The 23,967-nt window shown below is 40.7% G+C and overlaps 2 protein-coding genes across 4 annotated transcripts in view; one reads left to right on the top strand and one right to left on the bottom strand.

The window, feature by feature from the left end:
* PTPRB (protein tyrosine phosphatase receptor type B) overlaps window positions 1–1,276 on the top strand; it is a 105,363-nt gene extending 104,087 nt beyond the window's left edge. The window contains exon 35 of the transcript XR_004991617.2: window positions 810–1,276. The gene's annotated coding sequence lies outside the window, so the exon portion shown is untranslated. The remainder of the gene's footprint in view (window positions 1–809) is intronic.
* Window positions 1,277–19,160: 17,884 nt separating this feature from the next.
* KCNMB4 (potassium calcium-activated channel subfamily M regulatory beta subunit 4) overlaps window positions 19,161–23,967 on the bottom strand; it is a 57,886-nt gene continuing 53,079 nt past the window's right edge. For all 3 annotated transcript variants that reach the window (XM_045588259.1, XM_045588258.1, XM_036457775.2), the window contains one exon: window positions 19,161–19,682. In XM_045588259.1, coding sequence (XP_045444215.1) covers window positions 19,609–19,682 — 74 coding nt within the window. In that variant the 3' untranslated portion in view covers window positions 19,161–19,608. The remainder of the gene's footprint in view (window positions 19,683–23,967) is intronic.

Raw genomic sequence — 23,967 nt, 5'->3', positions numbered from 1 at the left:
GTAGTGGATGAGGCTTTTGAAAATGGCCATTTTAGTTAAAACGCAGGGTATCATTTGATGCAGCCATGATAATACAAAAATCTGTTCCGGGCTAAAAATGTTTCTAGCAATGGAAATATTTCTGACTAAAAGAATACTCTTTACTTGTAGGGGAGCTCCCTAGGAATAAATGTATACAGTATAATAAAGCATGTTGTTGTTTTTAAAGAGGTTGTCTATATACATTCATAAAATAAGGAAATTGTTGATAAATGTTCCTAAAATAGAAGTTTAGGGAATGGAAATAAATCTATTTGACAGATTTACCAAAGATTATTTTGATAATCTATATACCGCTGTACATGATTTTATATTTGATACCTAAATACATTGTGCAAAACTGTGAATAATGTCCGACAAATGTAATGTGTCCTTTCTAGAATATGCACAAGAAAGATTAGTTATGGCTGTTTTCTGCCTTAAGCAATTCCTTTTAAGAAATTCTATTTTTACCCCAAGAGTTGGCTTTCTGTTATGCTTGAGATATATTTTAATAGCAGAATAAGGAGATAGCATCCCAGGAAGAAAGGAACATAGGTAATTGTGGCTTTAGGGGTTTGCTATAGAGTTGAATGGTATTCCATTTGCAAGCCAGTGGGGGAATCTGCGTGGCAGTGGGGAAACTTCTTAGTCTCAGCGACACTGACAACCAGGTGCACAGTGTTCTAATCTGAAGAGTTCTTGATCTCTGCTCTTCCCGTGGGACTTACCAGGCTTATAAATTCTACAAGGACAAAGTCTTTAACCTCTTCTTTCCTCCCACCTTGTGGAAATTAGTGAACGGCTTAGAGATATTTAAATGCACTTTTTGAGTGGAAATTGCTCCTGTCCAATACTTTGGATGTCATAGTCAGTGTCTAATAACACTATTGTCCATGGAGGTTCATCTCACTCTTCTGTGACTTGTGTGAAGTTTCAATAAATAATGTAAATAAATCCAGCAATGAGTCTATGTTCTATAATAGAGCACTTTTATATTTTTAATATACTGTATTCTTTCTCTGCAAATCTGGTTATTTAAAATGGCAATAAATGGATTCTATTTTTTCATATATAGTACCTCCCCTATAGTATTGTGTTTCTAACCAACTGTTTGAGCAAAGAACTTCATTACCCTTTCTATTTAAATTATGTATTTGCTTAATATATTTTCATATTTGTAACCATGGTCAAAAATTCTATATGGCATTTTGCACACCTTCTCAGGAGCACAGAAATAAAACTGCTGTTTGTTCAAGGAAAGTGTCCTGTCTTCTATTCACCTATTTCTCATTTATCAATTTCTGTCATCCTTTTGCTCAGGAGAAAGGTCAAAAGTGACTTGCTTTTAAATGGGAAAAATTTTATAAGCCACTATTATAAAGAGCATGGCTGTCTTAACTTTGATTCCTGAGTGCTGAGTTGGTTACCCAGAGTATTATGTGCATAGGACAGGCTCTCAAGTTAACTGTCGCTAGCTAAATTCTTGTGTTTGGTTCTTTAGTTTGTTAGCAACCGAAGAGTCACCTATTGGCCACAGTGTTGATGTATTCCCAGAGGCGCTGTCCCAGCCGGATCCCCACTCACCCTTCGCTGACACTCCGCCTTAGTGGGTGGTGTGATATTCACTGAAGCACTGCTGAGTCCATTTCCAGAATTATTATTTTGCCCTTTTGCCTTTCTCATATTTCAGTTGAAAGAACAATGTCTTTCACAACTTCAGTATTTCATTTTTCTACAACTTACAGAAATCTTCATTTTTTTAAAAAAATGTACAAAAATAGAATTACATGTTAAATCAAAGCAATCCTATTCAACACAGTTTCTGAACTCAAAGAATGAGGTTACCAAAAGAATTTGACTTACGCCAAGACCGGTTTGGCTCAATGGATAGAGCGTCGGCTTGGGGACTGAAAGGTCCTGGGTTCGATTCCGGTCAAGGGCATGTACCTTGGTTGCGGGCATATCCCCAGTAGGGGGTGTGCAAGAGGCAGCTAGTCGATGACTCTCTCTCATGGATGTTTCTAGCTCTCTAGCTCTCTCCCTTCCTCTCTGTACAAAATCAATAAAATATATTAAACATCCTGAACTTTAAAAAAAAAGAAAGAAAGAAAGAAAGAAAGAAAGAAAGAAAGAAAGAAAGAAAGAAAGAAAGAAAGAATTTGACTTACTAGGCTAGACTTTTCCCCCAAAAGTAGCTGTTTAATTTCATTAATTTTCCTCTTAAATAAAAAGTATATTGCAATTTGAAGTAATCACTTGGTAATTACTGATACATCCATCACAATCATAAAAAGTTAGAGCTGGAAGGGCCGCCATAGGGATGAGCAATGAAGAAAACCAAAACCCAAGTTTTAAAGTGATACAGCAAAATAGGACAGTGATGGCATTCAACCTGGTCTTCCTATTACTTGTAGGAAAGACCTGTCTACACAATATAGACAAATAGGAAAACTACTCAGAAGCCAGTGAGCGCAACAGCCACCTCCAACTCTGAGACACAACCTTCAATAGAACTTTGTTTTGTATCTTATGTGTCTGAAGACATCCATTAAGTAAGCAAGTATCAGACTGTATTTTAGAGTCAGATCTTGGCAGAAGTCATCACAAATGTTCAAGCTGAAATATTATTGATTAGAAAAGGAGAGAACATGGTTTCCTAGCATAATACTGTTATAAAATATTATTAAAGCTAATTAAGCCAAACCACCTAAAATTCAGAAGAATATGAAAAAATTCACAAGGGTCTTGATGTTGAAAAAAAAAAACAGATCATTCATAATAGAAGGGTAAAACTTAACTGGTAAAATCTAAGCTTGAGTAATAGAGAAAAATATACAGGGATGGTTCTGTGTAGGAGTTAATAAACATTTACCTCCTCTACAAAAACCCAAAGGTTAGCTAGCTAAAATATCTCCCCAACCCTGTAGCTCCCAAGGAAAAATTTACTGTTATGGGAGAGAGTGATTGGTCTTAGAGTAGTGTAGAGCTTATTATTATTATTCTTCCCTGGGGTTTATTGTAATGATGCAAGAACCTCTATGTAAATGATCTTAACTTAAATGACATTTCTCTGCTCTTGGAGTTCTTGACCCCAGAAAGAAACTCTGCATCATTTCAGTCTTTAAGAAAGAGCTAGCAATGACATATGTTTTCTGTCTGCAAGCTTTTGGTGGCCAAGAAGTTTCTATGACTGAGGGCTTTCCAAGAAGCTAAGGTAAAAAACAACAACAAAAAAAATCAAGAACAAAAGACCGATGGTACAACTACAGAAACAAAGGGCATCGAGAGTAGAAGAGTTCAAAAAGCCAGGGACCATTCCTAAATTTAACCCCAGTCAGAAAATACCATTTGTAAGATACATAAATAAAATGTTAAGCCATATATCATTCCCAAAGAACTTTCTGATGACCCCTGATCCGATCTCCACCCAAGTAACAGATGCTCCTTCCCCACTCATGACTGATGGCTAGGAAAGGAGAGCACTTCTACCTGCAAAGAATGACACATCAGCACTAAATGAAGGTGGACTGTGATGGAAGATAACTAAAGTGAAGGACCCTGCTTTGGTGGAAGACTGTGAAGAGAAGACAACGGGGGGAATAAAAATGAAAGGTGAGAGCTAGAATCTGAAGGAACTATTGGGAGGGTCAGATCCCTTGTAGTAGCCAAGGACATTCAAGCTGAACCCAAGAATAAGACATTCTAAGTCCTGCTGAACGTGCTGCAGAAGGGTGCTGCATGTTTAAGCTCTAAGATGTTCACTGAAGGTTGTAACAGTTAGACAGTGCTTTTGACTTTTAAAAAGCATCCAAGGCTATTGTCAGTCTGAGTACCTTCAGCTGCTGTATCATACAGATTAGTGAATGCCTCCACTTTATAGAAAGGAAGTGGAGGCACAGAGAAGACCAAGGTAGTGCCGAAACTTAGCTGAAGAATGGGAACAATAGCTAGTGCCCATTAAACGTTCTCTATACATCACCTGATTTAGTTCTGCATGCACCCTAGTCATTAGACTTCTGTGGAGATAAGGAAACCGAAGCTCAAAGAGACAATTACTTTGCCAAAGGCCATAAAGTGTCAAAGCTCAGCTTCCAATCTGGATCCTTCTGACTTCAAAATGTGATTGCATGACTTCCATGCCAGACTTTTTTTTTTTTTAATTTGAAGTTTACTTTTTATTATACTAAAAGCCTCAACAACAAAAAGTCAGTGATCTCCCTTGACCTCTGAGACTGCAGCTAAGCAACTCCCTTATCTCTGCAAACTCCCTTTCTCCCCACCATTGCTTCTGTACCTGTAGAGACACTTTTCATTGCCAGGGCATATTACATTGAAATTATTGGTATTGCTTTCCCTACTAGACTGTGAGCTGCTTGAAAACAGGTTTCCCAGAGTACCAAGCAAACAAACTGGAGACTGGTTGTAGAAATTGTGATAATAATAATACAGCAATATATAATACTAACAGACAAAATCCCTGGCATTCATTGTAGTCTAACATATTTTAATTGACTCAATCCTCTCCAAAACACAATCCTCATCTCAAAAACTGTAGCTGAAAAACTGATACCTGAGAGGTCACAGCCAATAAATGACAGAGCTAAGATTCAACCCCAGGCAATAGGATTTCAAACCAGGTGTGCTCAAGCACTCACTCCATCAGGGTCCTCAGCGCTAGTGTGTGTGAGAACTGCCTGGAGGGCTCACTTAAAACACACAGTACTGAGCCCCATCCATCCAGCTAAGTAGGTTTGGACTATGCTCAGGTGTCATAAAAATAATGAAGCAGCTGAAACTGGTTTGGCTCAGTGGCTAGAGCGTCGGCCTGAGGACTGAGAGGTCCCAGGTTCGATTCCGGTCAAGGGCATGTACCTTTGGTTGCAGGCACGTCCCCAGTGGGGGGTGTGCAGGAGGCAGCTGATCGATGTTTCTCATCGTTGTTTCTAGTTCTCTATCTCCCTTCCTCTCTGTAAAAAAAAAAACACAATAAAATATATTTTAAAATAATAATGAAGCCAAATTTTAAAGGTTTTTTTTCATCTAATTATTTGATTTTTATTTAATCAAATTAAAAAGCCATATTTCAGAAAACAAGTTTGCACTTTTTTATTTTATGATTATTTTTAAATCTTCATCCAAGGATATGCTGAGAGAAGGAGAAAGAAAAAGGAGAGAGAGAGAGAGAGAGAGAGAGAGAGAAAGAGAGAGAGAGATCAGTTGCCTCCCACAAGCAACTGGGAAACAAACCCACAACCTAGGTATGTGCTCTGACTGGGAATCAAACCACCAACCTTTTGGTGTATGGGACAATATTCAGACCAACTGAGCCACCTGGCCAGGGCAGTTTGCACCTTTTTTAAAGGAACCAACGTTAAAGAGAACCTTGTGAAGACCCGAGTTTTTATTTGTAATCGGTCTTTTCTCTGGAAGATCAGAGACTGACAGATCTGGGTTCAGAAGCCCCCTCTGACAAGCTCTGCATTTGCCCCTACTTTACAATGAGGAAAGGGGCCCTGGGAAATGAATAACCTGCTGGAGTTGCTGAGTCAGCGTACAACCCCTCGAGAACATCTCTCCTAAGTATAGGCTGAGCTCAGGGTAAAACATTCCCTGATCAGCTGATGACACCATCACCAGCTCAGCCCATTTCCCCACACCCAGTTCATCCAGCTTGTTTATTCCTCTCTGTAAGAGAGCAGCCCTTTCAGCCTCATCTTTGAGATGCTTACAAGTCTCAAGTTGGAGCCTTCTCTCCTTGTGATGGTCCCCTCCCCCCCATTACAACATCCCCAGCACCACACTGTTTGCAATAATCCTTTCAAATAGTCTCTCCTTACCTAAATCTGTATTTATCTTCTATTTTCCACAGTCGGGGTTTGCCTAGAAATGCATGTGCTTTGTCAGCTACACAGAACCCTTAGATATACACTTAGGCATAATCAAAATCAGCACCTCAAACAATAACGGATGCCCCTGAATTGTAATTAACAGGAGCTGTGAAGTGCTTACTTCTACAGCGTGTGACTTACTGAGATGTGGCTGCATCATGGTGTGCAATGAAAACCTGGGTACATTTTCTCAAGATGGTGACAGGTGCCCACAGAGCGAGCTCCTGTGGGGGTGCACTTTAGACATACTGGTTTGCTGCACTGAGTGCTCATAAATCTCCGCAAAGTGATGCAGCTCTCCGAAGCTGGTTATAGAGAAAGTTTCTCCGGGCTGAGAGGGTATTTTACAGCTGATCTTTCCCAAGCAGGTTTGGGTGCTTGACTCTGCTTGGCACCATCCTTGTCCTCACTGAATGATAGATGAGATATTGGGAGCAGCATCCCATTCCACACTGAGACATCTCTGACAGAAAGCACTTCCTTTTGCTGATATATCCCCTGCCTACACCTTCCACCCATTGATCCACTCATAATGCCCCCAGACTGTGACCTTACTTGGGAATAAAGATGTTGCCGATGCAATTAGCTGAGAAGATGCCCCCTAACCATCGTGGAAAACATGGCAGGCCAGCTACACATCGCTAGTAGCTCCAACACCACCTCTGTGCATTTCCATATGTGTTCGGCCAAAGTGGGGTTTATAACTCATAAAACTGAAGCAGTACATTTTGAGCTTTTAATAAAATGATTGATGGTTTTCTTATATTGACAAATTGGCTGTTCCTACAAAATGAGTCATTTGAATTGGAACGTTCATTCATTGATTAACCTGGTTCACATCTCTCTGGGAAAAGTGCCATTGCTCTGTCACTGCACAGATGATCTCAAAAAAAAAAAAACCGACACTTGGCAATAGGAGTAATAGCATAAGCTTCCTTGTTGCCTCCCCATCCCAACTCTCAGGTCCTGGAGGTCGTAATGCCCATTCGGAATAGTGTTCAACATGCAAGTCCACTGGCCACCTTATCCCACCCACCCAGAGAGAGAAACTTTGCCTGAAACTGAGATTCAATGGGACCACATACTAGAGATGAGGTCTTTGTCAGAACAAGTGGGTGGGAGGTTGCATATTCAGGTTTGAAATAACCCACATGGCCAGCTGCATGTGCATCACGACAGGGAAGCAGTGAGAGGGGAACACACTCAAGTGGTGTGTTAGTGCTGCCCACGAGACCAAATGTTCATTTTTCTGGACTAGTTGTTAGACACAGCCATTATTAAAAAGTGAAACATATAAACTTATGAATTCACAAATTGTCTGAAAAACACAGGCACTAAATACTCAAAATTCACCACTTCCTAATTATTTTACCACATTCTACTATTATCTCTGCTCTTGAGTGGGTTTTTTTTGGTTGTTTTTTTTTGTTTGTTTGTTTGTTTGTTTTTTGTGGGGTTTGTTTTTTTTTTTTGTCTACTGTATCTGTGTGGTTGAAACACCATCTAATGGCATGTTATTGTGCACTCTTCCTAACTTTGATCAGTGATGTCTCATTGATAGCTTGCAATCAGCCACAGTGAGCTGATTTATACCATGGAAATCAGCAAATTCTATGAATGAGAGCACCCCGCTCATCCCTGGCTGGGTGTCGAACATTTACCAGCACACACTTCCGGGTTCAGTAAATGTTTCTTCCTTGTACCCCAAACATGCACAAACACTGCACCCCACTCAGCCATCAAGGAGTGAAGTCACCAGGCTCAGCATTTCACCCGATAATGAGAAAGGGCACAGAAAACATCTTTGTAGGGTTTCTTCACTCTCAAGAATTTTTTTTCCCCCTTGGAAGATTTTATTCACACATTTTTATTTCATCTGTTTCCTCTTTAAATTTCAGAATAGATTTGAATTTTATAATAACATAGAGTTGGCATTTAAGATGTGCTGCCTCAGAAAGGAGAATTTTAGGAACTAATGTAGATGGTGCAATGTTTTTGGTGTCTCTTGGTCTCTGATGTATGAGATATTTTTTAAAACCTCTCCTGCCTTCTCCCTTCCTAAATTGTGTTTTCTGTCCATGGTACTGGAGCCCTGTAATTACACCAAGGTTTCCTCTAGACTCCCAATTTCATTAACCTTATAGTTTAAGATTCCCCTCTTCAGCCAAGACCCCATCCAAAATGCTTTTAAGAGGTTGTTAGGTTTGTTCATTTGTTTGGGGAAAGTGGCAGAAAAGGAAATCTCAATTATAAGGGGCAAGTATTTTTCACTTTTTGTTATTAAAATCAAATGTCACTGACAGAGGCCCTCCACTCAGTCAGTCCTCCCCAAGCGAAAGTCACCTTAACGGTTGAAGGAGGACAAATGTAAAGAATTAAATCCCTCAGCTTGCTGGTGAGACTAAAGGAGAACCGAGTGAAAACACTAGATGGGAGGAAGAGGAGCAGATGGTCCCTGCCAGTCACTCCAGGTGAGAAACCAGTGACAACCTAGGCATTGGAAGTCTGAGTTCAGAGACAATTAACCTGGACTTTGCAAACTGCTCAGGGTCCAGGTAAGGATGATTACAATATAGCTCACATTCATTGAACACCTATGTTATGCCAGGCACTCTATTAAGCATGTTGCATATATTATCTTTCCATACATTATCTTACCAATTATTGTAATTAAAAGGCCTACGAGAGTAGCTACCCTTCTCAAAGTCTCTTTACACACTTCCAAGAAAGAGATTTAGACAATCTGCTTAATAATAGTAAATAAGCTTTAAAGAAACCAAATACTGCTTCATGGCTCCAACAAGATGAATTTCTTGGCGATCCCAAAAAAAGCTGTTGGGCAAATAATGCTGAGCTTATTAAATTTATGGCACCAAGGGAGACTATCTTGACAAAATCTTAATAGTCTCTCAAAAAGAGAAATTTAGGAAAGAGTACTCATAGGATTTGGGGATTTGAACCCAAGTGTTTTAAGGCTATTCTTTTAAGGCACAGAATTTATTGGGACTGAGCCAAGTTCAGAAGATAATGACTGAGAATTAATAAAGCAATGAGGTAAAGGTCATGAGATAAATCCTGATTAACTGTTGTCCTTAACAAATGAGCTTTCCTACCCACAAAAACATATCAAAACTGGTAGGAGGGGTGGAGGCAGGGAATGGGCTGGTCCGACATCGGCACATGGCTTTAAAATAAGGGAGTGGGGGAGATATCTCCACTGCAGGGGCCTCTTCTGAGAAGTAAGGGGTCCTAGCCGCACACCAGGCCCTCAGCCCAGGGTTCTGGTTCTGGGAAGAGAGGCCCCTGAAACTTCAGGCTGTAAAAATCAGTGAGAACTGTGGCTGAGTGACAAGGAGACTACTGGAGACCCAGGCAGTTTCTTTTAAAGGGCTGGTGCACGGACTTATATGACTTGATCCCCCTGGGCTCCAGCACTGGGCAGCAGGGAGAGAGGAATCCAGGGATGTAATTGGAGGAACTGGATTGTCTGGCATTTGGACAGAAACTTGGGGGTGGCTTTGTCCCAGATAGGGGTGCCCATAGGAATCATTGTTCCTATGCTGAGACCTCCTCCATCACAGAGCTGACTGGCAGCCATATTTGAGTTTCCATCAGCCTGGCTCACACTCTTCGTTCTACCCTGGTGATTCCCTGAAACCTCCCCTCATCCAATTTATAGCCCCACCCACGCTGTTTGCTGTGGCTTTTCCATATGAATGGCCTTTCCTGGGTCAGGCTTCAGACTTTCCTAAAATCTCTCAAACAGGCAGCAACTGATGTCAGCATGCCCCATACCTGGCAAAAAAGAGGCCTGAGACCTAGCATTAGCACTGGCATGCCTTCTTTCACAGTTTGGCCTTGCCTGAGCATTTCTAACCCCAACACAAGTAGTAGCTATCTGCAGATTGCTCTGTAGCTGCTGCTGGTTGGCCCCAGGCAGAGGCTGACTTTGAACCTCCAGGATGCCCTAGGGCAGTGTTTCCCAAACTTTTGACATATGTGTACCCCTTCTATAATTTTCGTAACTCTGAGTACCCCTCGTACTCATGAGAACGTAGAATTGGGCACAGATAAGCACGGTGCAGTGCATATCCCCACCAAACTCCGGTGCAACGCATACCCCCACCAAACTCTTCCCATACCCCTGGGGGTACGAGTACCACACTTTGGGAAACACCGCCCTAGGGCAGTGGTTGGCAAACTCATTAGTCAACAGAGCCAAATATCAACAGTACAACGATTGAAATTTGTTTTGAGAGCCAAATTTTTTAAACTTAAACTTCTTCTAATGCCACTTCTTCAAAATAGACTCACCCAGGCCATGGTATTTGAGCCACACTAAAGGGACCAAAGAGCCACATGTGGCTCTCAAGCCACAGTTTTCCAACCATGGCATTAGGGCCAGCACACCCAGTGGACAGCTTCAGACTATACCAGATTATAACTCTACACATTCACAATTGACACACTCAAGGGGCACACTCAATGAGTTCCAAGGCTCCACTGAAGCAAGTTCTGCATAGTAGCTTTCCCATTGTAGCCATAGCTGATCCACATAGCCAAATGGCCTGGAAGTCAATTCCTCCCAGTGACACCAATAGCAATCAAGGCTCAACTACAATAATACTGTGCACACAGCCCACACAAGAACTTACCTAGAGGGTCCAGCTAAGGTGACTGGGGAGTCAGAGCCATTGGGCCCTATAGGACATCTATTACATAAAGCCACTCTACAAATTCCAGGAGACATTGCAGGTCTATCTAATACATAGAAACAAACACAGGGAAGCAGCCAAAATGCAGAGACAAAGAAACATGTCACAAATGAAAGAACAGAAGAAATCTCCAGAAAAAATAAAATAAATGAAATGGCAGCAAGCAAACTACTAGATACAGTGTTCAAAGCAATGGTTAGAATGTTGCTCAAGGATCTTAATAAGAGATTAAAGAGACTTACTGAGAATTTCAGTAAGAACATCCTTAGTGAGAACATTTTAAAACATGAAAAAGGACCAGTTAGAAATTAAGCATACACTAACTGAAATAAAGAATAATTTACAGGGATTTAACAGCAGAGCAGAAGATTCTGAGAATCAAATCAATGATTTGGAATATGAGGAAGCAAAAACAACAAGCAAACAAACAAAACAAAACAAAACAAACAAACAAAACACACACACACACACACAAGTAGAAGAGCAAAAAGCAAAAAGAATCCAAAAATTTGAAGGTAGTGTAAGAATCATCTGAGACAATTTCAAGCTTACCAACATTCACATTATAGGGATGACAGAAGAAGAGAGAGAAAGATGCTGAAAACCTATTTGAAGAAATAATGGCAGAAAACTTTCCCTATCTGGTTCCCACCACATCCCAGGCCTTCACCTCCCAATTGTCTGTGTCCATAGGTAAAGCATATATGCACATAAACTCTTTGGTTAATTTATACTTTCCCTCATTTTCCCTCTGAGATTCGTAAGTCTGTTTCATGTTTCCATACCTGTGGTTCTATTTTATTTATCAGTCTATTTTGTTCATTAGATTCCATGTTCATCTATTTTGATTTTTTAGATTTAATTGTTGATAGATATGTATTTATTGCTATTTTATTTTGCAATTTCTCCTCTTCCTCCTTTTCCTCCTCCTCCATCTTCCTCTTTTTAAAGAATACCCTTCAATATTTAATGTAGTACTGGTTTGGTGATGATAAAATTATTTAGCTTTTTCTTGTCTCTGAAGCTCTTTATCTGATCTTTAATTTTAAATGATAGCCTTGCTAAGTAGAGTAATCTTGGTTGCAGGACTTTGCTATTCATCATTTTGAATATTTATTGACACTCCCTTCTTGCCTGCAAAGTTTCTGTTGAGAAATCAGCTTACAGTTGTATGGATGCTCCATTGTAGGAAACGAACTGCTTTTCTTTTACTGCTTTTAAGATTCTCTCTATGCAATGGTATGGTATGTACACATATAATACCTTAATTAAAAAAAAGATTCTCTCTTTGTCTTTAGCCCTTGGCATTTTAATTATGATGTGTCTTGGTGTGAGCCTCTTTGGGTTCCTCTTGTTTGGGACTCTCTGTGTTTTCTGGACATGTAAGTCTATTTCTTTAACCAGGTAGAGGAGAGAAATGAGAAGGGGAAATGGGGTGACATATGTAATACTCTCAATCTTAAATGTTTTTAAAAATAAAAATATATTAAAAAAGAAAGTAGAAGAAATAGAGAGAACTCAACTCATTTTTAGAAACCAAATGCTGGGTAAGACTAGAATTTCAGGAACTGGTGATAAAAAAGTAGATGGGCACTTCATTGAAACTCATTGAAAAATAATTGTCAAGACATGTTGGCTTTCTCAGGATGGCACAAGCAGTATTAACTACCTCAGTCTGACCTAGGAACCACTAAATAAAGCATAGCACAGATGTAAGTCTAGAACATGTAATCACATGATGAAATTGTATGAATGAAATCTATGGTTTAGAATCAAAGGGAAGTACAAATGGCTATTTTTTTTTTACTCCTCACCCAATAATTTTTTAAAAATTGATTTTAGAGAGAAAGGAAGGGAAAGAAAGAGAGAAAGAAACATCAATATGAGATAGAAACATCATTGGTTGCCTCCCTTATAAGCTCTGACCAGAGATTGAACCCTCAACCTTTTTGGTATACGGGACTATGCTCCATCCAACTGAGCACTGATCAGGGCCAGATGGCAATTTTTTTAAATATTGATTTTTTACAGGGAGGAAGGGAGAGGGATAGAGAGTTAGAAACATCGATGAGAGAAAAACATCCATCAGCTGCCTCCTGTACACCCCCTACTGGAGATGTGCCTGCAACCAAGGTACATGCCCTTGACTGGAATCGAACCCAGAACACTTGACATTCTATCCACTGAGTCAAACTGGTCAGGGGCCAGATGGCTATTTTATTTATGACCCTGAGGTCCTGAACAAATCTACATCCCCATCCATTGTGTTTCTTAACTGGGAAGACAGAAATACAAGCACTGGTATAGTTATGATGAATCTTTTTTTAATTAGGCTTTGAATTTCTGGTATTAGTCCTTTATCTACTACTTTTAGAAATTAATGGGAAAGCTTTAATAGGGTTTGAATGTGTCAACATGAACCTTAATATATTCAGCCCTTAAAAATTCACCAGTTTAGGTAGAATTTTCAGGCTATATAAAGTCTCATACACCTTAGAGATCTAATACACCTTAGAGATCTTTAATCTAAGGTGTATGAGACTCCATATACTAGACTCCGTATACTAGACTCCGCATACTAGTAAGTTAGTTTTCAAATTAGTTTTAGCCTGAGTTTGAATAGGGAAGTACTTGGGGTTCTCAAGAAAGTTTTTCAGAGGAGCATTGAATCTTGCAGACCCTTGTACACAATAGATCCCTCCCAATTAAGTTAGCATGTGTAGTGTCACAAAGGGTGCAAGAATGTTCTTTGGCTAAAATCCAAGGATGAAAGTTATGAGGTGGGATATGTATGAAAAGTGCTTCAGAATTAGTAGAACTGCCCAATACAGAAATAGTTTGTTGACCCTGAAGGAAAGGTGATAGAATAGTGCCAGATTTTAAGGTTGGTATTGTTGTGCCCACTATCCAAAAACCTTTGCAAAGCGTCATTTAATTGTTATTTATTTTTTAAACTATTTTTTATTGATTTCAGAAAGCAAGAGAGAGGGAGAGATAGAAACATCAATGATGAGAGAGAATCTTGATTGGCTGCTTCCTCCAGGCCTCCTACTGGGGCTCGGGCCCACAACCCAGAAATCAAACCCTAATCTATGGCTTATAGCTCAACACTCAATAAATTTAGCCACACTGGCTGGGTTGTCATTTAATATTTAAAGAAATTTCAACTCATGAATTTAAGAGTAAATGGCTAAGTGGGTACTTGGTTCTCCCTCAGAGCAACTTTATTGTCCACTTACTGTTTTTCCTCCCTTTAGTTTGTGAACTACCACAATTGCTTTTCAGTATCTTATATGCTAACAACGTCCACATGCATCTTTACCAAGCAGTTTCCCTCCCTTGTTGCTTCTAACAATCTTATTGTAAGGGCATTAGTTTAATTTAAGACTTGCATCTCTAGGGCTCTTTCAAAAGTTTCCCAGAGAGGTTAAAGATCTGGAAAATCTTCGTGGCTATTCCCAAGTTTAGTCTTTGCATGTTAAATCACCTATTTTCAACTTAAGGTTATTCACAAAAAAGTGAGGAAAGAGCAAGAGTTCCATATGCTTCAGTACCTACCTTTGAAAGTTACTTAAAGTTATTGTAAAGTCTACTCCTGAAGTCGCCAGTGACTTCTTTTGGAAGACTTTTCATGCCACTTAAAAAATGCAGACAATTGACTTGGGGCATTTTTTGTTCTAAGATGCCCATCAAATCAACAATTGTGTTCTTATAAAAAATTTCCCATTGTAATTCTGCTGGACTCCTGCTTTTTATGTATATTCCACTGTTACCATAACTCATACACTTATTTAAGAGGCAAAATTTCACCAAGAATAATTTATAATTACAGCTAAGCCACTTCCTGATTTCTGACTTCCAGAAATTATATGAGAAAATACATGTTTGCTGTTTAAGTTGCTAAATTTAGGAATAATCTATTTATATAAAAGCCCAGTGACCAGAAAAACAGAACAACCGGAACAACAGGAATGACCGGTCATACGATGTGCACTGCGGTAGTCAACCAGCCCAATCATGGCCCCGATTGTTTCCCCCCGTCCCTCCCAACCATCCATGTCCCTTCTCTCCCTGCCAGCCTGGCCCAATCGGCTCCCATCAGGGCTGACCAGCCAGACCCCACCCATGCATGAATCTATGCACTGAGCCTCTAGTTTGATAATAATAGAGTGACTTTTCCCCTATTCACTTGTTTAAACAGTAACCTATGATATTTAAATATAAAAACATTAGCCTACCTTTAGTATAAATTCTCATTTTCAGGCCAAAATTACAATATGTATTTGTTCATTCATTAATTTAGAGTTTTTCCAGGGTTAACTATGCTTTGGATATATGATGAAGGGTTTAGATGCACATGGAAAGCACTTAATAAGAGGTGGTTAGGGTTATTATTATTATTATTATTATTATTATATTTTGTCATGTACAAAAAGGTCAACAAGCCTGAGCCATTTTGGCTCAGTGGATAAAACATCAGCCTGAGGTCTCAGGTTCGAATCCAGTCAAGTGCATATACCTCGATTACAGGGTCAATCCCTGTCCCTGGTTGAGAAGAAAACCAATTGATATGTCTCTCAGATTGATTTTTTTTTCTCTCTCTCTCTGTCTCTCTCCCTCCCTTTCACTTTCCCTAAAAAAAATTGATGAAAAAATATCCTCAGGTGAGGAAAAAAAAAAATAGATCTGCTTACATGATGAGAAGAGAGGCCCATGTCATGGGCAGGACCACACATGCCCAGGCCCCAAGAAAAGTAGTGTATCTGAACTATGTGATATGCGATGGGAATGTTGAGATAGTCCCAAAAGGTTGTCAAATTGCTTGATATATTTCAGTCATTCTTCAGAAGAACAAACTATCTGAGCCAGGTAAATGGTTCCCCATCCATGCTGTCTGATAATACTTTGTCCCATTATTTACCCTGTCACCGCATTGTCTGCCCATCACTAAGCTTGAGACAGAGGCTAAGAGTGCATCAGAGCTATGCAATATGCAACCGGAGAATGGGATAGGTGAGGACAGATCCCAGATCCAGGAGTCATCAGCTGAGCCCATTCAGACAGAGTCAATGTAAAGAATATCCCTAACATAACACAAATCTAAACTATGTGGCTTTGGCATTGTAGCTGGGCAGCCAGCAGTGAGGAAACAGATATTACAGGATGAAAAATTCAGAGACCCTTGTTATGCTTGGCTAACCATTAGGTACACTGTCACTAGCCACAATTCAGAGGGCAGAGCTGTAGCACTGGGCAATGTAGGTAGAAGAAAAGCAGAGTTATGACGTGCATTAGCTGCTCTTTGTTGTTTTTTTGTTAAAGGCTATGAAAAATTGTTGAGGTGAGACAGCTAATTTAAGATGTGTCCTGCAGCTCAACTGCTTCCCTCCTCCAAACAGCAGGAGATTAGTAGTATTCCGTCTTTCTCTAGAGTCTCCATTAAGTATTATTGTGAGACAATGGGAGCCAGCTCAGCAGAAAAGATAAGATAAAGGGTGTTGCATTCCCACTTAAAGGTATTGTTACAAAAGGTTCAAGGTGGCTACGATTAAATTGCGGGATGGGGTCTGAGCCAAGCACAGACTAAAAGTAAGATGCTGCTGGTTTAAGAACTATAAGCATAGCCCTTAGGCTGTGGTTACTTTTATATGAACTGAAAGCAACTAGAGCAGAAGCCTAATTTTGATGAAATTTTATCACCAAGGTTGTGGGCACCTTCAGATCGACCCCCTCACCCCAAATTTGGTTTGGGTGCTGAGACCAATAAATACACACACACACACACACACACACACACACACACACACACGCCAAGAGGTATGAAAAGGTTTATTATTCACATAATGAATCTTTCTGGGGAGAGCAGGGCAAGATCCTGAGCAGATCCAAAACTGGCTTGACTGGCTTGGCTCTTATGTTCTTAGGGTGTGAAGCTGAGGGGAGGGTTCCTGCATTCAGGCCAGAGTTTGTGTGATTTGAATTTCCCACCTGGGCCAAAGAAGACACCCCAGCTTGCTAATCAGTTTGTCCAGGTGAGATTAGCAGGAAAGGAGAGGGACTCGAAGAGGCTTGAAAGCTATCGGCAAACATCAAAAATGGAGATGGCCTCTTTCTCGCAGCCAAATGCACTATAATCCTGGCCTATACAAGCCTATGTTTGTTTGTTCAAGTCCTAAGGAAATCTACCTACGTCTACGAATCTGCACTAGCAGGCAGGGGCCGGCAAAGCTGCGCTGCTCTCCCGCTCCAGGACTCACATGTATCTCTAAGTCTGATGAAGCAAGCATTTCTTAGAAGTCAAACTGGGCCACAGAAAACAATGGACAAGAGTTTCTCCCAGACAGCAGATTCAAGGTTTAATCAAGGACCTTTTCTCTTGGCAAAGGATCTTCTTTAGTCCTGTTCAGCTTTTCATCATGGCCTACACCATTGATGGCTATACATCTTCCTTTCCCTTTTGTCTAGCATTCATTCTCCCCTTTTTCCTTTTAATAATAGAACCTTTTCTCTGGAGTTTTAGTAGAACGTATGTCCATCCAGCTGGACATATCTCAGCCTTCCTTGAAGCAAGGTATAGCTATGTAGTAAGTGATTATGGACTGAGCAGAAGTGATGGTTCAAACTTCCTTTAAAGGAAATAGCTTGCTCCCAACTTCCTCTTTTGACAGGTGGCACAGTGGGAGTGCTTCTTTGAGCCAGCTTTGACCATTGCCCTTGGCAATGAGGATGAATCCTGGGTCCCTTAATTCCCTGGTGAAACAGAGCAGCCCTACTACTTCTCAACCACCTCTGGATATTACATGAGGAAGAAATAAATTGCCTTATGTGAGCAATCACATTTTGGGGCCTTAAACCCTTTTCTCACTTACACACAAAAAAGATAAAATATATTTTCTCACTTATACAAAAGAGAAATTAAAATATTAAGAAGTTAAGCTTATCTTTTATGATCTTTAAAATGCCCTCTCTTTATTCCTAATGACAAGTATAAGAAGTCTCAAATTTAACTGGTTGTAAGCAAGACCCTAAAACTACAGGTGAGCTCATTAATTCAGTGTGCTTGTTCTCTTTTCCAAAACTCAACCTACTCTTTGGGCCTGAATATTGGCATTTAGTTAATATGTGAGTACCAAACTGATAGATGAAAAATTTCCCCCTTTTCCAACACTTAACATATGTCCATGTGCTATTTTTGTCTACTCTCTGTAATCAATTAATCATAGGTTATTGTATTAAGATAAAATGAATAAAGTAGACTTCATCTCCCACAAAGTGATGCAAAGATGATGATTTTCTGAGTCCCATTTTTGTGTGACTGCTTCAGAATGGTCTGCTGTGTTGCTAAGACAACAGGGATGCTGCCACAGAAAACTGGATTGAAGTCAAGGCACTGGAGCTGCCTCAAAAGAATGTGACAAAGAGTGCGTTCAGTGCCTTTTTCACAGTGCCACCTGCAACACTTGAATGAGGAAGAAATTACCAGACTCATCCAGCACCCTTCCATTGAAGACTAGGGCTCTCTCAATTTACTTGCATTCTAAAATTAAGAAAACTGTGTGGTATGTGGACTAAAAGTCAGAAAGCATCATTCCACTAATATGCACCTTTCGTAGAACCCTGAGCAAATAGTTGAGGGGAGCTTGTCCTTAACTTTTAAATTGCCTTTATTTTACCTGAAGCATGTCCCAAGAGTATTAGAAGAAAAAAAAATTTATATTGTCAGGTGTTCTTCCACTAAAAATGTGACATTCCATCTAAACAAAGGGTTGGTTCTACCTGGAAAATAAATAGGGTAGGTTTGATATTCACCGAGACCTGGGATTGACATTTGAAATTTGAATTTATTAGCAGATTCAGAGCGGTCTGGTCTCCTCAATGAACTTTGGATAAAGGCAAAGAAAGCTCAGCCGTGATGTTGAGCTGGGCTGCATCACCAGGTTTGTCCAAGCAAACGCAACATCAGCAATAGTCTTGTTTTAATGCTGGTAACCTCAAGGCAAGGACAAAGAAAATCAAAACAAAATGGGTGGGTCTCAAATAATTTTTCTGACTTAAAAAAAAATGAAAACAGCATTTTCAACAATGTATTGTACATGTCCTTCATATCATGTACCTTCTATTGCACAAGGACAAAATCCGTCCAAAATAAACATGAGCAAGATGAATAGAGGAGTGCAATGCTCTAAGAGTTAGTACAGGCCTTGTTCAGAATCATGTTCCTCTCTTTTTAAAAACCTGATGAAAAATAATGGATAGACAAAGGCAAGTGTTAGAGGATGTTTTTCCAATCTTTGAGTGTCCCTGGTTGAAGGGCCATGGAAGTGATTGGAGACTGAGTTAACAGAGCAGTATTCCTTTTTCACGCAAAAGCCCAAAATGGTACTCTTTAACAATGGAAACTAAATTATATGGGGAAGACAAGATTTGTGCAGGAATCCTCATCTCCACGTCAAAGTGAATCAAGTGAAACCCAGAACTTTTTTTTTTTTTTGAACCCGGGTGTTGTTTTAAGGATAAAAAAGAAAATAGAAAAGAACACAGACCACTCTAGTTTAATATTTTTAAATACCATAAATCATAATAATTTGTATACTACACTGTACAATTATACACTGTGACTTTCAAAAAAATTAACATTTTATCAGATTTTCTGAAATGTACTCCATACAGCTAAGAGCTGGACCCTTTAGCCATGGCTACAACACACAGAACGTTATCTATGAGGTTCTAGGTCTTCCAGTTGTGCCTGTTGCTGCTGCATCAAGGGAGGAGCCTCTCAGAGACCTCTCACAGCCCCTTCCATCTCCTGCGCCGGAAACAGGCTCTGCAGGCAGATGTGAGCCAATGGGTGCAGCTTCTGTGCTTTGCTTTCCACGCGTCTGCTCCCCTCTAAGAGAACTTGCGCTTCTTCAAGGCTTCTGCCTTCACGGCCAGGCTCTTGGCACAGATGGTCAGGGCCACAATGAGAACGCCCACCACAAATGTCACCAGGGGCCAGAGGAAGCAATGCAGGAGGACAATCTCATCATGTGTGCGATGCAGGAGCACGTCGTCTGGTCTGCAAGACAGTGGAAAAGGGGCAAGACGGTGTGGTCAGCTGCCTTGGCGGGGCATTGGAAACTCTTTACAACCCGGAGCCCTGCTTTCTGGCTCAAAGGGAATAAGCACCATTGACAGTGAAGACGTGGGGACAGCTGCGGAACAGGTAGAAGCTACACTCACCTCCTCCCAGTGCCACACCGGGTTTACAGTTAAATTACAGCGCAATCAACCTGGAAAACCAATGGAGAGACAGCTGAATAGCAGTATTATAACCAAGGATTCACAGAAGAAGCCACATAGAGACTGGTAAGAAGGGTGGCGATGCAGAGAGATCTGGCCCCTGCACCCAGAAGGGGGCTGAGAAGCCAGAAGGATATCTCGGCTGCAAAGAGCCCCTCCTGAGAAATGTGGGGTCTCAACCCCAGGATGGGATTCCCCAACCCAGAGAACCAGAGCCCAGAAAAGGAGTCTGCGTAGCACCTGGCAGTGGAAATTAGCTGAGACTCTGTCAACCTGGAAGAGGAAGCAGTCTGTTAGAAACCCAGGTGTTCTCTTAAAGGGCCAATGCACAGGATTTTGCTCTTGGACATTCACATGGGGCTCCGGTAGAGAGGTGACTCAGGTCATATGGGAGTCATAAAAAGAAGATTGGGGTGTGTCCCCGAGGAAAGATCTGGAGGGTTACCCACTGAGGTCCCTGTGCTGAGTACCATCTTCCCAGGGTCCAGAACTCCTATTCTTACACCATTTGGGGAGTGCACTAATCCAGGCGACACCACCCTGCCCAGCTCAAGTCCTATAGAAAGGTCTGTTGGCTGCACATAACAGGGACCTTTGATGTGGTCTTTTTCTGGAGAAGCACTAGGTGGACCTTCAGACAGTCACTAAGCTGTGTGACTTTAAAACAGGGGCCAGTCTTGCACCCCCACCAGCAGGCTTGGCAAGCACCATTCCCGGTGAGAGACTCTTTTGATCTGTCCTCCCATGAATCGGTTGCCCAACCCTGCTGATCCCAGTTCTGAGGCAGAAGGGAGTATCGCTCAGAGCTGGGACCTTTGGAGCATGTCTTCCTTGGAGGCTTTTGTCGTGGACTCCGACAGGCACTAGGTTGTGTGGTTAGGGAGCAGGGAAGAAGTGACATGCTTGCCCTCCTCTGCAGGCTCTGCTCACTACTCCAACTGTGAGGCTCTTTTGATCTGTCCTCCTGAGTCCTGGTGGTTCTGCCCAACTAAGCTTGCTCCTGAGAAGGGCTGGCTGGCTGCACCCAACCTGAACCTGCCAGGTGCTTCTCCTGGGGGAGCTAGGGTTGGAGACTCTGGCAGAAACTGAGTGGCATGACTTTGGAGTAGGGGCCACTTTCCCCCCTAATTGAGCTGCTCCCCAAAAAGGAGACCTACGAGGCCCATCTTCCTGACCCAGGTCACCCCACCCTACCAAGTTCATGTCTTGTGTTAGGATCTGTGGGTCATGTCCAGCCTTGGCCCACTCTATCGTTTTTCTTCAGAAGGCTCTGAAGGAGGCAACCTCAGGGGATGGCAGAGTAGCTGACAGGTGGAGGTGGACCTCAGGGAGCCTTGGATCTTTTATAGATCTGGCCCTGGCTCAGAGCTGGAGGAAGCTGGCCTTTGTACACAGCTTTGCTCCTTCCACATACACCCAGGCACAGTAGACATAGCCACAAATAGTGAATAACAAAGTAGCTCCAGACAGGTAGCTCAAGGCCAGTAACACATTATGTCTGACATTGACCTACCCTGGAACTTTACCCAAGTGGACCCAGAACCAACACAACCAATGGCTTTACCACCCTGACTTCAGATTAGTGGTACATCCAAAGGGGGATTCCGGCAGGCATCAGATCCTGCTGAGAATAACTTCTCCTTGGGGAACAGCCCCTTCAGAGAGACTCATACACAACGATCGAGGTCTAACCTTACAGTCAGCCAGCATGAAGATTAACTCTAACCTTATAGTCAGCCAGCATGAAGGTTAACTCCACCCATGAATGATTCAGCATTTGAGATTCAACTACAACTGGAGAGCACACACAACCCATACAAGAGATATTCCTGGTGATGAGGAATATTGCACCACTGAGCCCCACAAGACACCTACATCATAAAGTCATTATAACAAGCTTGGGAGTCATAACACAGCTACATAATACACAGAGAAAAATACAAAAGGAAGACAAATGGGGAGACAATGAAATATGCCCCAAATGAAAGAACAAGAGAAATGCCCAGCAAAACAATGAAATGAAATAGAAGCAACCAAATGCAGAGTTTAAAACAATGGTTATAAAAATGCTCAAGGACATTGGGGAAGAATGGAGGATCTCAGTAAGAACTTAAACAAATAGATAGTAAGCATTAAAAAGGACATAGAGCCAAGACCGGTTTGGCTCATGGATAGAGCATCGGCTTGGGGACTAAAGGGTCCCGGGTTCGATTCCAGTCAAGGGCATGTACCTTGGTTGCGGGCATGTTCCCAGTAGGGGGTGTGCAAGAGGCAGCTGATCGATGACTCTTTCTCATCGATGTTTCTAACTATCTCTCTCCCTTCCTCTCTGTACAAAATCAATAAAAATATATTTTTTTTAAAAAAAGGGGGATATAGAAACCATAAAAATAAATACAAACGCCGAAACCTGTTTGGCTCAGTGGATAGAGCGTTGGTCTGTGGACTGAAAGGTCCCAGGTTCGATTTCGGTCAAGAGCATGTATCTTGGTTGCGGGCACATCCCCAGTAGTGGGTGTGCAAGAGGCAGCTGGTCGATGTTTCTCTCTCATCGATATTTCTAGCTCTCTATCCTTCTCCCTTCCTCTCTGTAAAAAAAAAAATCAATAAAATATATATTTTTTAAATTAAAAAAATAAAAACCACTCATCAGAAATGAAGAATACAATATTTGAAATGAAGAGTACACTAGAAGGAATCAATAGCAAGTTAGAAGAAGCAGAGGATTGAATCAGTAATCTAGAGGACAAGATAATAGAAAACATCCAAGCAGAACAAAAAAAGGGACCTCTGTGACAACATCAGGGATAACAACATCTGCATCATTTGGGTACCAGAAGGACAAGAGTCAAGACTCTGAAGAAATAATGGCTAAAAATTTCCCTAACCTGGTGAAGAAAAAAGACACACAAAGGGGAAGGTTGTGGGGAGAAGGGAAAATTGGGTAAAGGAAGTCAAATATATGGTAATAGAAAGAAACTTGACTTTGGGTGATGAGTACACAATATTGTATTATTCAAATATCAAATTATAAGACTACATATCTGAAATTTATATAATGTTATCTCAATAAATAAGAAAAGAAAATTAGTAAAACAAAAAAAGAAAGGAAAAAGAAAAAGAAAAAGAAAGAAAAGAAAAATTTAGTAGAATAAAATATTATCTTTGATTTTTGTCTTGCCAAACAAGATTTCTCCCTCCCATCCCACAGAGCCTGTTCTATTGGCTAATAAGGAGAGAAAATGGTGACCTCATTTTTAATGCATTAAAATTTCTCTCTTTCTCTCTCTCTTTCTTCCTTACCCGAGAATATTTTTCCATTGATTTTTAGAGAGAGTGAAAGATGGAGAGAAATATCAATGTGAGAGAAACACATCAATTGATTGCCTCCTGCACAATCCTTGACTAGGGCCTGGGCTGGGGAGGAGTCTGCAACCGAGGTTCATGCCCTGGACTGGAATCGAACCTGGAACCCTTTGATTCCACAGGTCAACCCTCTATCCACTGACTCAAACCACCTAGGGCTAGGAAATTTCTTAAACTAATTAGATTCATGTAAAAATCTTACAGCACTATAATTTACTAGTATCAATCACATAATGGTAACTGTACCAATCAAGAGACAAGATAATCTACTTCAAAGTACTTTCTCCAAGAAATCCTGAGAGAATAAAAATTCTTCTAGATTTATTATTACAAGTTCTTCTGGCTTATCTGAGCAGATAATTTTCCTTTTCATGTAGGCTACTAGGAAGTTAAAATTTTGGCCTATCTATAGCAAGACTCTATGGCTTTTTTTTGTGCCAACTAGACCCCTAATGCATTGTCTTATTTTCTTCATATTTCTGATTTATTTTATTTTGCTAAATTCTATCATCCTTTAGATCATTCATTAAACCCTACTTAGAATACACATATATTAATTATGTACATTTACTGTATAAATAAACTTTGGAAACTTTTTTAATTATTAAGCTTTACCCATGTTTTTGTGAGAAATTATATATGATGTCATTATAAGAATTTGCATTTATGTATTTTGATAAAATCTAATTTTAAAG

Source organism: Pipistrellus kuhlii, unplaced genomic scaffold (assembly GCF_014108245.1).
Source record: "Pipistrellus kuhlii isolate mPipKuh1 unplaced genomic scaffold, mPipKuh1.p scaffold_m20_p_3, whole genome shotgun sequence".
NCBI lineage: Eukaryota > Metazoa > Chordata > Mammalia > Chiroptera > Vespertilionidae > Pipistrellus > Pipistrellus kuhlii.
Note: the sequence above shows the minus strand (reverse complement) of the source record. Positions and strands in the feature narration are given on the sequence as shown.